We start from the raw sequence: 14,607 nt of genomic DNA, 5'->3' as shown, positions 1-14,607 counted from the left end.
AATGTTAAATTAAGTTCTTCATATCTCATTTGATGCATGTATCATGCATGCTCGTAGAGTAGACTCTAATTAATAATCTTGTGTCCACTCTCCCCCTTTACTGTTTCAGGAGTTGTGTCTTGATTTTTCGTTTATGCAGTCCAATATTTTGGGCCACCTTGGGGGAGGAGATGCATCTAGTATGAACAGTCCCGGCAGTAGTGGGCTTGGTCCAATCGGGAAGCCTCGCTCCAACAGTGCTTCTAGTAGCTATTCCTCCGTCTCAGAAAGCTCTAGCTATCATCGTTCACATAATGCAGAAAAAGATGACAATTCAGTGAGTGTAGATGATTTTTGTTCTTTTTGACCGAATTATGATGATAATTTAGCCCCTTTGTACCATTCATCTTCCTGTTAAATTTTTTGTTTGTTTGTTTGTTTTCTTGGGGGGGGGGGGGGTCTGTAGAACCTTCTTGCAGTCTCTAAGTTTTTTCATCCCAAATTTTTCCATTAGATTATAAAGATGAGTACATGGTAGTGCCAGATGAGTCAAGTTTTACATCAATGTAATAAACAGCTGGTGCTTACAGTATAGTGGTCAATCGGCCAATAGAACTATTTCAGACATTCCATTATCAGCTGAGTTAACTTTTGAAGGTTGAGATCACACAAGTGCCAAATTTGATTTGGAGTTTCCGAATCTTTAAGCTTGGCAAACACAAGGTCGATGCTTGGGGGTGCACAGCCACATTTGTCTGGTTTTGTGAAGTCTGGATACATGGTGCGGCTGAGTAAACAAACAATACGATGCACCTGCTCTATTGTGTGGTTAATGTGTTGTACTTTGGTCCCAGGGTCTAATCTCATGTTCAGTTCAAGTGTTATCCGCTATTATGTTATCTGAGGTAAAAGGAAAATATGGATTACTGTGTCGTGCAGTTGCCCTGTAAACATTGAGCAAACATATCTGCTAAGATCTGATGGAAGAGTGGTGCGTGCAGTAAATATGTAATAGATTATTTGCTGGAATTTAGTCATAGGAATTGTTCTTTTTCAACAAACATTTAAAAATATTTGAAGGAAACACGTAGATGTTTTGAATAAAATTTTGCCCATTCTCGTCTTTAACATGAAACTTGTGGACAATTTATTTGTAAAACGTTCAGTGTACCACTCCAAGCTCAAGTCGTAACTTGCTTGGTGTATTTATGGCAGTAATTCTGCAAGATAGGCATGTTTATTAATTCATAGTCTTAGAGTCTGAAATGGCAATTTAAATGGGTGGGTGGAAGTGTGTATGTGTGTTTTCCTCCTGTAGTTTTGTTTCGCACACATTCTCCGTAAGGTCATATTTGAGGCTTCAATTTGATGTTGCAGAGGGCCTATATTTTCACTGTGTCTTTTTCAAATTTTCATGCAGATTATAGTAAAAGAATTTGCACAAATATATATTCAGGAAAAAGAGTTAGTCGGCTGTCTTGATTACTCTAGCATTTGACTGTAAGACATTTTTCATTAGATTCTTCACAGGTTAAAAAAAATGGTATTAATGCTTTCATGGTATGACTTCTGGAATCAAACAGATTGAATGGAAGAATGAATGAGAATTGAATTTGCCTGATACTGGTGTACCCTGACCATAGAGCTCAGTGGAAGTTGTTTCATTGTAATACGGTAACATATCTTTTCTTAAACAAAACTGCTGATTTTCTTATGTAAAACCAAGACAAAATATTATGTAAATTTTGTTTGTTTGTTTTTTGTTATTGTCAGGCTTCTGGAGATGGCCCAGCTAACTGATTTATTGACTTTTAAGATTTTTTGTAGAGTCCATTCATTTGTTATTTTGATGTTTTTTTAGTGATTTCATAAATTTCTGTGCAATGCCAATGCCATGTCACTGCTAGTATGCAAAACAAACCTTTTTTTTTTTCCGGGGGGGGGGGGGGGGGGGGGGGGGGGGGTCATGTTCTCCCTTGTGGTTTCAAATAGCATTCAAGATCCAAGCCACTGAAACCACAGTGATGCTGAGGTCACGGGGTCACACCACTGACTCATATAACTTAATTCAGCACTGGGCCAGCATGAGTGTGTGAAGCCAAGTTGGTTACTATTGGTGATCCTAATGACTTTTTCTTGTTGTTGTTGTTGTGGCTAACTGTTTCATCCATTGTGCTGTTCTTCATACATCCTTAATCATGGAGAATGTCATTTTTTGCCAGATGAGTGGGAAAGACATCCAGCCTTCTGCTAATGGGTATGGGTGCATGAAAAAAGAAAAGAATGTATAGGCATGGAATATAAGTAATTGTACCACAAGACTGATGGATTTTTTTTTTAAGACTACAAGGAATTGTTGTTGTCATGACCCTTTATTATGTAGTATTTTGAGTATGACTGTTAACAATGAAAGCTCTACCAGTGGTGATAATGTGAAAGTTTTATTAATGAGACGAAAAATAAACATTGCCCATCGATTACATTTATACTGCATTCAGAAGTTGCATGTAGCACAACTAGATGAAATGTTTTCTTACTATGGTTACTGTATATTTTCTGATTTCAGAATCTCTTCTACCCAGCCTGCTCTCAAATACCTTTAACGACGAACAGCGCAACAAACTCATTCTTCGGCAGCACAATGTCAGCCAATGCCCAGCCGTTCTATCCTACTAGTGATACAGTTGAATCAGTTATAGGTAGGCAAACAGTTGCACCATTGGGTGGTGTTGTTGCTGTTTTTTGTGTGTTTGTTTGTTTGTTTTCTAATGGATTGCTTTGTTTGCTGTTCAGTTTTGAATCTGACCTTATATGGCCAGCTCCAATGTACTGTTTCTTGGTTGCAGGATGATTTTTCAGTGAGCTGAGCCCTTTCTCTCTTGGACTTTGTCTGCAAGTACAGGAAACAAACAGGATATCCTGGTTGTAGGCTTCAAATACATTGGGTTTTGATGCTATACAAGAGATATCACGTGATCAAAGAGATATCATGTGATCAAAATGATATCATGTGATCAAAGTAATGTTATGTGATCAAGAGAGTTCTTGTCATGTTCACAGATTTTTGAGAGATGCTTGCCTGATCTAAATAAACTCACTACAGTACCATCCAGATAAAATTTTACTGGAAGACACTTTGAGCTTTTTTACTCTTATGTCAATGATTTTTTTTTTTTTTTTTTTTTTTTTTTGTTATTCCCAAAAACTTTCCGTTTTGAACAATTTGGGTTTAAAGCAAAAAATACCTTTGTTGCATTTTCATTAAATTATGCTTGATAATCTCTTGCCAATAATGGTAGAGAAACTAGAGCTAAGTCCAAAGAAACGTTCACTCTCTTTGTTTTCAGTCATGTGATGCAATGCTTTCTCCTGCCAATAATGGAAAAGAAACTAGATCTAAGCCCAAAGAAACATTCACTCTCAATGTTTTCAGTCATGTAATGCAATGCTTTCTTGACTGCAATATTCTTGTTTGTTTGTGTTGTTGTTGAGAGTGACCAGCTGTATGCCATTTATGTACAAAGATATTGATGAAATTATCCTTTTATAAGTGTAGGATGTGTTTGATGGCACTGCTCACTCCAATGACCAATTAACTGTTGAGATTTAAGAATAATTTGTTGAAAAGCACAAATACAATATGTATGAGTAGGAAGGATTAGGGATTTTGCTCACTACTTACTTTTCTTAAAATTATACAGTTATTTTGGTTTTGCTATCTGTTTTGTGGGGATTTTGCTTAATGTGATGTATCAACCGTCACACTTGTAGCACATACTTACTCTGATTAATTCCCTAAGGCCATTTGTATTCTGCATGACCTTTGAGGTCATTGTGTGATATGTTTTCCCCTTTATTAATAGTTTGTATGTTGCACTCATGGGGATTAGTTCAGCAAAAGCATATGTTTCAGATGACCTAGATTTTACATGTCCTTTTTAGGATTTTACTTTAAAGGTGTGAATAAAGTCTCACGTGCTGGTACATTATTTATCACTGAAGATTTGTTTCACCAGCTATTATTTGTGTGAAATAACCATTCAAACGATTTTCATATGTCACTATGTGGCTGTGATGAAGGATTTCTCTCTTCCACCTCATTTTTTGAGGAGACTTTGAGTCTGTTATGTGACACAGAGCATCTCAGTGACCAGTTACTACATGTAGCCACTACCATGCTCAAGATATGATATGCACTCTATGCTTGCACAAGAGATTATTATTTACCAGCACAAGCACCATAGATCGCATGCAGCATGATGTTAATATGAGTGAATATATGCAGTAACAGCAGATTCATGGCTGGGAGATTACATTAAGTTGTTCTCACCTTCTGCACAAATATTCAAAAAAAAATCTTCATGCATGCTCTAAATCATGCATTTCAAAGGTTTTAGAAGTATTTTTATGTTTATTTTTTTATTGTTGTAAACTGCACTGAATGGAATGGTGTGAATTTGAATGAGCAATGATTATGCTAGCATACCTTCACTGCCTTCGATGGGATATGTGGCACATGAAGTAGTATTGATGCGTTCTCTTGTTGCTTATCAATCTTGAAGCATGTGATGCATCAGTTACTGTACACGCTGTTATTTTTGCGTACAGATATTTTCGCGAAGGAGGAGGTCATAGACATTTTCGCAAGATGTCGTTTTTCGCGAACTGACGCCGACGCTAAAGTAAATGCGCTATTACCCTAGCACATGGAGATATTTTCGCATGTTGTTAAATTCGCGAAAATTAAACCCTCGCGAAAATAACAGCTTATACAGTACATTACTTTCCCAGCCTTGCAGCTCAGAGCTTTCTTGTCGTCGGCAGATTGCCCACACTTAGAATGCTCCATTTTTGTGTTTAGGTGTGGCTCTTTTGAAATTTTGTCCTAGTTATTTTGTTATTGCCCAAGGAATGCAGAATGGTTTCAAGTCCAGATCAATTATCTCGTTACCAGAATTTGCTGGACTTGATGTGGGTGAACTCAATTTGTTTCCTGTTATTTTTGTAGGCTTACAATAGAATTAATTTCCATACTGAGCAAAAGGTAATGAAACAAGTTTTAGGTGACATAGGGAATTCATAATGCTGTTGAGTATTACTCTGCAATATGATTTCTATGATTTTTTTTTTTCACCGAAGTGAAATTACACTTTTATGCATTATCTATCACTTTAGTGATATCACATTTTATATTTCTGGATAGACTAATCAGTGCATATGCCCTACAATGAAAAATAAACAACAAAAGTTTCCTATTATTTCAGCAATCATCTGTTTGTTCATTTTCGGGGGCAAATTTGTAGTTCAATGTTATCATTTTGTATTTCTCAGGGAATGCTTTAGATGAACTCAATATGGATGACTTTGATGTAGCAGCTACGTGTATAGACAAAGAGTTGGACAATGATAACTCCTCTATAGGAAGCTCCACAACCAGTTTGGGTCATTTACCCATGGGTAAGTCCTTTGCCTTGTGCCTTTCCCATTCATCTCACTAGTCTGATGCAGATCTAGAAAGGGTCCATCTTTGTCCCAAACCTTTGGGTGCTATCTAGGTCCCTGATGAACACAACAACAGGTCACTCAATTTGCATTAAGAAAAAGAAAAAGAGAGACGCTTATATACATATAAGAAGTGCATGAAAATTTGTTTTTCAAGCAACTGCACGATGTTGGTCGTGGAAAGTGTTTCTGTGGGAGTGTGTGTATGTTGTTGTTCATTCCTTTCACTGTACCTGTTTTCACAGCCACATTTAAAAGAAAAATGTCACCAACTGCTGAAATTTCTTATTGATAATTTTGCTGCATTGTTCACAGCCATCTGTATTATACTGGTTCCTGTGTGTGCGCGGTCATGAATAGATTGTTCATGTTTCACTTCAAAACATTATTGAAGAAGACTTCACTCCTTGTATCAAAGCTACTTCTGCTTTTATGTTCCTGAAACAACAACAACAAAATTATAATGCCCTATGTAAGATGCATGGAGAGCAGTATTTATAACATATTGTGCTTCACTTATGTCACAACACAAAATATTCCAATTGGACCTATATACAAGATTTTCTGACAATCAATTAAATATTGTAATGCCCGCCATTTATGTACCTGATTATTTTGTTCAGAATTTCACAAAACGTTTATTCTTATTTCACCCAAATCATTTCCTCCTTTTAGACTCATGCCATCTGTAAGAAATTTGAAATATGCTGCATTTTGATATTGACATACAAACCTGTCTCCCCTGTGTTCTGTAAAACAATCTGCCTGCAAAATTCTAAATTTGTGTTATTAAGCTCCAGTCCTGAGTTTCCTCTTCTGTCCATTGACACCCAGGTCTAAGTCTAGGAACATCAGCGCCAGTCAACATCCCTACCAGCACCAGTCTCAATCATAAGTCTTCAATGCCGGAGAGCCCTGCCTCCCCACTCTCCTCCCAGCTTCCCCCGGCCTTCGTGCCTCAGCACATACAGCAGCAGCAGCATCAGCAGCAGCAGATAGAACAGGTATGCCTACTACCATCTGTGCTTCCAGTTATGTAGCAGATACAGTACATATATGCTGTATGCTACAAGCAGAGTGTGTGTCATTTCCTTTTGTAATTCCCTTCCATCCATGTTGCAATTCATGTAGAAGATACAGCACATACCGTATGCTAAAGGGCGTACAGTGCACTCCCGTTATAACGAACACAGTTGTAACGAAATCCCGGTTACAACAAAGTAAAAATTCAGGCCACAACATTATCCACTTTAAGTATTCTTATTGTTTATTTGTTCGGTTATAACGAAATTTCAATATAACAAAAGAAGATTGCTGGTCCCGAGGACTTCGTTGTAATGGGAGTCAGTCGTATCTCACTGGAGGAAGCTTTGCTGCGACTGCTGCTACTTGTGCAACTCGAGAGAAAAAAAAAATGGCTTGCACTCTCATCAAGAAGGAAATTCCAGGGCGACTCCAGAGATGTCTCCAAATAGGATAATAATTCATTTGTGCGGGAGTCGTGGAGACGTCGTTGCGACACCTTGGAGATGTCTCTGCAACATAGGTTGCCAATGGATCTACGCATAGTCGCGGAGACGTCTTGGAGACCTCACTAATAAAATTAGTCTGTGACTTAGCTGCAACTAGAGGAAGACCTTGTGGAGACTTATCTACGACCTGCTGCTTGAGACCGGAAAGAGTCTCTGAAAAAAAATCAATATACAAATGACGCACAGGTCTGAGTTCGTCAGTCGGAATTGTGTGCATAAGGTAATTATGGAATGCTTAACCCGCGAGGCGAAGCGGAGTGGGTTTGGGTTTAGGCTAAATTCCATAGTTACCGCATGCACACTATATTCCGACTGACGCACGAAAAGACATGTGAGTCATCTGATTTATAGAATGGGTAATTTTCTTGCCAAAAACCCATTTTTCTATCATGTTACCCGATGACAAAATGACTGGATGCATTTACTTTTGGCTTGCCGTAAACGAGCGTGCATCAGTTTTTACTGGACGCACGGCCAGCTGTGCAATTAGTTTTTACTGGACGCATGGCCAACCTGAGTGCGCGAACGCTTGCTTAGTGCGCGAACCTTTGTTACAAGTACGCGTACTCTTGAAAAGTGCGCGATAACATGTTTACCACTGTGACTCAGCGTGCGGCCAGTAAAAATCAACGCATAGCTCTCGACCAATCAGATCGCAGGATTCTCGCTACCCATTCTATAAACATGTTTGATTCTCTCGCGCAACTCTCCGGAGGCTCAGCTGCATTCCACAAGATGTTGTGGAGACATTGTGGAGACATTGTGGAGACGTCTCCACAAGCAGGGAGACTCGAGTCACCATCAGGTCACCAAGTAGTCTCCAGCCCTGTGAGATAGCCACGAATAGAGCGTGTGGCAATTCCATCTGTTTTGTGATTTATGTTGCAGATACAGCACATATATGCTGAATGCTACAGATAGAGCATGTGTACCTTTCATTTGTGTTGTGATTCACGTAGCAAAACAGAACATGTATGAGTCTGACGATTCCATTCCTGTTTTGATTTGTGTAGCAGGCAGAGCATGTATGTTGAATTCCATCTGTGTTGTGATTCCTGTAGCAGACACAGAGCGTATGGAAAGTCCATCTGCATAACACTAATGATGACAATAGTAAAACATTATTATTTGTAAAGTGTGATATCCACCGTACCTACTTGTAGGTGTTCAAGGCACAGTGCAATGTGATAAATAACCTAAGCGCAACAGAATGGAAGTTCACGACAATGCACAACCACACAAACATAAAAGAAATAAAAACACAATTATCAGAATAGATGAAAGGTGAAACAAATAAAGTGTGTAATCATATTCCATTTTGACCAGGTGATTTAAGGCTTAATTTGATAGCCTACATAAGGAGAGAATGAAGTATAAGGAGAGAATGAAGTATAAGGAGTATAGCTTCTAATTGTACCATGTTATGATGCTATCATTAAAACACACACACATGCACAAGAACAGATACAGCTGATGTTGACTGTGTTGCATCTGTGAGGTAATAGCATGTCCTTAATTTTGTACTTCTTTCATACTCTTTCAGGCTGCTGCAGCATTCATGAGTCAACCAAACACAGTGCCATCCAACATACGGCACATGGGTCTAGGGCACATCCTCGGCGACCCCATGGGCCCAACGTCGGCCTCTTCGGGCTCTGCCACCCAGGGCACTGCTGCCCCCAGGGGAGGGGGTCACAACCACACGGGGGAGGGGGAGATGGACACACACAGGTTACAGGAAGAGATCACAGCACTCCGGAGTCAGGTGCAGAAGTGGGAGGAGACATGGGTACAAGCCAAGCAGGTATGTCATATGGGCCCCACCCCTCCCTTCTCCCTCCCCACCCCCCCCCCCCCAATCTGTCTTGTGACCTTTAGCATTTGGCCCATTTGCAGTGTGAAGTTAATGCATTGTGTTTTAGTGTCTCTCTTGCCAAAGTAGCCCTCATTTACATATCCCTGGTCAAATTTCCCTCACACTTTTCCAGAAAAGTGAAGGGAAATGATACTTGAAGAGTATTGTATTTTAGTGTGGGTGAAAATTGTAAATCATCTTCATTTTTATTTGTATCTATGAGTTCTCACAGCATCATCTCATTGCTTTATGTAAAGAGTAGATGGCATTTTCATGCTCACAAGCACTACAATTGAATCATCAAATGAGACCCTTTGTCTGAGCGCATAAGTCTTCACTTCAAATTGGAATATGTCTGTTTAGAACTTGTGTGATACATGTATACCTTTTCAAATTGGGACTGATATTCTGAATCAATAAACAATGTTTTTGATGCATCACAATATTTTGTTTGTGTATGTAATCTGAAAATCTTTGGCCTTAAGGTTGTTTGCTGTTTTGTCCACGAGGTAACCGTGCAGGTCTAATGTGATCTGTGCTGTCCTTTCATGCAATAAGAGTCTATTGCTTTAGGTTTTCCTTTGTCCCAAACTATACAATTTGATTGCGGAAAGTGGCATACAACTGTTTGATATATTTCTGACTGTTTTGTCGTCTTTAAGGGGGAAAAAAAGATGTCTCAGCTTTGGAAAATGCTAAAATTATTTTGTATGAGATATTAAGAAAATAAAAAGGAGTTTGTATCTTGTGACAAGGAAGAATCCTTATTATTTCATTTTGGACTCAGCATTATGCTCAAGTCAAATCTTGTGCCATACCATTGATTTCTCGCGTGAAAACTGAGCACCTTTAAATACATGTAGCATTATTCCTGGTGTAATATCAAAACAAACAAATGTATTTGGAGATTAAAGGAATATTTATGCCCTGAACATTAGCTCTGAACGTTCTTACTCTGAGAGGATTTTGTGTAAGTTTGCATGTTTTTTGTCATTCCACCAGTGTGAAGATATCATGACTAAAGCCCGCCACACACCATACGACCTGGGATCGTACAACCTTAAGACCATAAGACCAGGGCCCCATTTCACAAAAGATATTAGGATGACAACTCTTGCTGGAATGACAACTTTCCACAGCAATCAGCCAATCAGGAAGCTGTATTCTTGTCGTTACCATGACAATAGTCATTCCAGCAAAGAGTTGTCATCAAATAAACTCTTTATGAAATGGGGCCCTGGTCATACGACCTGTCAACCCACATTATACGATCAGACTACACAACTAGGCTCACAACCGTTCTGGCTTCAGTACATTTTACCAATGAGTATCACGCAGTGCACATTGCGTGCACTTCTATACTCTTCGCATAATGCCGTATCGTGATTGGCTGAAAGCCCACGACTCGTCGTGGAAATTTGACTTGTCAAATCTCTATGACTGGCACTGAGACCCAGTCGCTCAACTGGAAACTGGCAGGGCTGGTGACGCCACACCTGGTCTTTAGGTCGTACGACCGGTCTGATCGTACAGTGTGCAGTGGGCTTTAGGTTCACCAAGTCCATATAATATCACGATGGAGCTCCGAAGAGAGATATAGTTCCATGGTTATGGCTTGGCTGTGTATTAATTGGGTGACATTAATAACAAGATTGCAGTGAGATTAATTTTTTTTTGCCATTTACATCCTGAAAGATCCTAACAGAAAATGCATGGGGACAGGTGTATTTGACTTGATGCATGGAGATTTCTTATGAATCTAAAATATGTCATAACAATAAGGAGAACATGATGTAATACCAACAAAAAAAAAAACAGGGAGAGAAAAAAACTGTTTTGTGAATCATTGTATGATATTACTTGCCAAACCAAGTTGCCTACACATATATTGAGGGCTTTTATGGAGACTAAGACCCCGTTTAGAGTGTGGGGCTGGGCCGAGCCCAGCCTCAATTGCGGGGCCGAGCCCCGCAATTTTGTCCGTTTACACTGCCGGGCTCGGCCGCGCTTTTAATTCAAACCTTTCAATATTTTGTCATAGTGGTGCTCTCCTTGTAAACTAACGTAATTTGGTATAGTCTGGTTTTCAGACCCTTTGCCAACTGGATTCGGTGGCGACGAAGTCGCTTCGTCGCCGTTTGGGCAAAGACCTTTGCCGAAGGAAAAATCCTTTGCATGACAAAACCACCTTAAACTATACTAGTTTTCGACGTTGAGGGGATTAATATCCTGAATAGCGAAATAGTACGGGCAGAGGGTTTGGAAGCCAGACTAAAATTGGCCGCGCATTTGGCCCAGTTTGCGTTTACACTGAGAAAAGGCTGAGCCAAGACCACCTCCAGAGCGTGGCCAAATGCGCGGCCAATTTTGGCCCCGCATTTGGCCTTTTGCGCGTTTACACTGAAATGAAGGCGGGCTCGGCCGCGGCAGAGCCTCGCACTGTAAACGGGGTCAGCGAGTCTGTATTTTCTTCTCTGGTTACTGCCCATCTCGCATTCTAATAATGACAGAAATTGGTTGAGGTAGAGTAAGGTATATATGACATCCCTTTCATCATAGAGATAGCCTCCTTTTTGTTTGCTTTGTTTCAGGCATGTGATGCATGGAAACGTGAGGCTACGGAATCACAGGAAAAAGCCAAGCATGCAGAATTAGAAAAGAATACGGCATTACAAAGAAAAGAAGAGGTAATACTTTGGGGGAATTCGAATGAATTTGAGAATGAATACAAGATTACTGACATCAGATTGATTAAAGTTTTAGCAAAAGCAAATGGGAAAATGACAATTATGACTGTTAGAGATGTGAGTACAGTCCATTGCAAATCACTTCATGCAACAAACGGTGAAAATGCTCAGGACGGCATCTACAGTAAAATCAGAAATATTTGTGGCATGAAAGTTTTGCAAATTAGAGCCGACGACCTTGTTTGCAGTATGAAATTTTTACAAATTGTCACTGGCATTCAATGCATATGGTGTAGACAAGAACGTACATTTGCATTTTGATTTTGTGAATCTTGGCTTTTGCAAAATATGTGAAATTAAAATGCACACAAAAATTTCTGGTTTTACAGTATGTTATATGTCTGCAGTGGTCTCTCAGAACCTCTTTCAGTGATATCGTAAACATTGATTTTCTCAAACTTATTTTTACTTTGAAAAAGGGAGACAAAATGATTGATTCTGCATGAGGTATATGATATATGTTCATGTATTGATAGATCTTCAACTGATATTGCTGCTTTATATCTAGTAAAAGAACAGAATGATACTTTGTATTTTTTCATGGGCAGTAAAGATCACTCTTGTGATATCACATATGCATGTTGCCAGTTTGAAGTTCCTTCTAATGCCATATTGGATGCCTTACTGACAGTACTACAGTAATGATTTTGTATCTATTGGGTTAAATTGTTCAAAAGTTGATCAATTCAAATTTATTCCTTTGCCCTGCAATGCAAGAATTGCATACTCAGGGGAATGGGGGCGGGGGGTCACCTTTAATTGTGTGCTCTAACATTAGAGAAGCACAAAAATTTAAATCTCTATACACTCATAGTGCCTTTTTTCAGAGGGTTCTCCAGTTATATTTTACATGTGCCTACCACCTATATAAAGCCATAATTTCATCCTACAAGGCACAGTCATACATTGATAAGGAGATAAGTCAGCAGGATGAGAAGTTCGAGCATCCTGTACCTGTATCCCGAGAATGTGGAATGTCATTAGATGTGGAATTAATCTAAACAAATAGTAGAAGACCGTAAAAACTCATGCAAGTTTTGTTTTGTTTTTGCTTTTGTTTTTGTTTTTTGTTTTTTGTTTTCAATTATGCTTAATATGCTCATTGTTTGTATGAGTGAGTAGAATATCATTTGCTTTAATTGTGCAGTCATAGAGTCCTGTAAGAGAGAACATTGTCAAGTTATCTACCGGTAAATGGCTGTATGTAGTGTGTATGGGATACCAAGGAATGAATCAGAAATATCTCTTCTTTGGCTGATTTCACCCACATTTTATTGATATCCTGACTGTGTTAGTACCTCTAAAAAGTACATGTCACTTCAGGAAGATTTTCTCGGAATGATTGGAATATGTGGATGGTTGTTGAGAAATGGAACACCACTCAGCAAGGTATGCCAACGTGACAACGTTCTGCTCCAAGGGTTCAGTTTCGAGCTATCGTTTGCATCCTCTCCAGTTTATGTTTATGTTCTTTCTCAGTCACACACCAGAGAGTACAATGATTATCTCTTTGGCTGAATGCCAAGAACTGTTTGGTGAAATTAACATGCCTGCATTGCTCTCTCTGTTTCTCCCACTCTGCCCAGGCTTTCAACGAGTCTAGGATACTAAAACAGGAGATAGAAGGGCTCTCCGGGGGACCACATCTACACGTGCTGAACAAAGCATCAGAGCTTTATAGTTTACCCTTGCCCAAGCTGAAACAACTTCAATCGCAGCTCAAAGTAGACTTAGAAAGGGTAGAGAAGGTGGGTTATCCTCTTGAGGTTATTTTCTTTGTGGTGTTTAAACTGTATTACAGGTAGTACACATGCTACGAATGCTCAGATGATGATTAAATATTAAGTTTCAGTGCTCTGTGTCAAGTATCTATTGAATTTGTACCAGAAAGATTGCAATTGGAAAAATGTAATTGAGCTGCATTCGTGACACGATTTGTCAAAGTATACAGGTGGTAATAATAATGAATTACAATATTACCAGACATGCACCATCTAGTAGTGCATTCGGATTTGTAGTATTTCAGACTGGGATGCTTTTTACTCCACCTACAATGTATTCACCCATGATGTTGTGTGGAAGGCAAGATATTGGCAGATTGTCTATTTTCCTTGCTGCCTGCATAATTATTATTTTTTGTTTTGCCATGGTAATTTGGGAGCTAGAAGAATCCACATTTATCTGGTCTATAGTGGAGGTGCTTGAGGTTTTGGTGCAGATATACTTTGTGATGAGAGAAACTTAAATTTGGAGGTATCTCCTTGGAGACAACTCTATGTCTGACTTTCATTTGATAGAGTTTCATTTACAATGCTAGCCAACAAGTATGTATGCAATTTGATATCATTTGTTTTGTTTTGTTCTTTCCTCTCCTCATTCTGCTAGATTTTGCATATAAGAGAGAACTTCCTGTGTTGCATATGTCAAGAGCGGGAGCGGAGTGTGGTTGTGGGACCATGCCAGCACCTAGTCCTCTGCGCCTCCTGTGCATCAGCTTGTACCGAATGCCCTGTCTGCCACAAATCAATCAGCAGTAAGACCAATGTAGTGGTCCCCGCCCCTCTCTGACTGCTTCGGTGTCCTAGGGAGCAGCAAGGGGGGTAAGGTGGGGGGTTGACGGGGGTGACGGGGTTGGGTTCACCTATAGCCTCCAGTCCCTATGTGGTTGAATCTGGTAGCAAATATTTCCATTGGTGTTTGAAATAATCAAAGGTCAGGAACTACAAACTCTTTGTGGAAGAGAGGGTGGTTTTAAGCCACTACAGCGACTTCATTTTTTCTGCGTATCTCTGTAGAATTTTTTTGTTTCTTCCTCTTGACACACTACATTTGATATGATAAATTTAAGAGAAATTGACTCTTATCATGGACTTATACAATGTTCAGCAGTATCATGTAGCATGGCTGTGATGTATGCAGGTACATTTAAAAAATTGTATGTTCAATTCATGTTTCTTCCATATCCATGTTGCTTTCAAACTAGATTTCTCAA

At 39.3% G+C, this 14,607-nt stretch overlaps 1 protein-coding gene across 1 annotated transcript in view; it reads left to right on the top strand.

Annotated features, from left to right (window-relative positions):
* LOC139726742 (putative E3 ubiquitin-protein ligase UNKL) overlaps positions 1-14,186 on the top strand; it is a 30,565-nt gene extending 16,379 nt beyond the window's left edge. Inside the window, exons 7-14 of the mRNA XM_071637739.1 lie at positions 110-316; positions 2,546-2,678; positions 5,311-5,436; positions 6,316-6,485; positions 8,557-8,817; positions 11,460-11,555; positions 13,202-13,363; positions 14,001-14,186. Of these exons, the coding sequence (XP_071493840.1) occupies positions 110-316; positions 2,546-2,678; positions 5,311-5,436; positions 6,316-6,485; positions 8,557-8,817; positions 11,460-11,555; positions 13,202-13,363; positions 14,001-14,183 (1,338 nt within the window). The 3' untranslated portion in view covers positions 14,184-14,186. The remainder of the gene's footprint in view (positions 1-109; positions 317-2,545; positions 2,679-5,310; positions 5,437-6,315; positions 6,486-8,556; positions 8,818-11,459; positions 11,556-13,201; positions 13,364-14,000) is intronic.
* Positions 14,187-14,607: the final 421 nt, after the last annotated feature.

The sequence above is a fragment of the Diadema antillarum genome, unplaced genomic scaffold (genome assembly GCF_040938485.1).
Source record: "Diadema antillarum isolate AM-2024a unplaced genomic scaffold, OU_Dant_1.0 scf00000017, whole genome shotgun sequence".
NCBI lineage: Eukaryota > Metazoa > Echinodermata > Echinoidea > Diadematoida > Diadematidae > Diadema > Diadema antillarum.
Note: the sequence above shows the minus strand (reverse complement) of the source record. Positions and strands in the feature narration are given on the sequence as shown.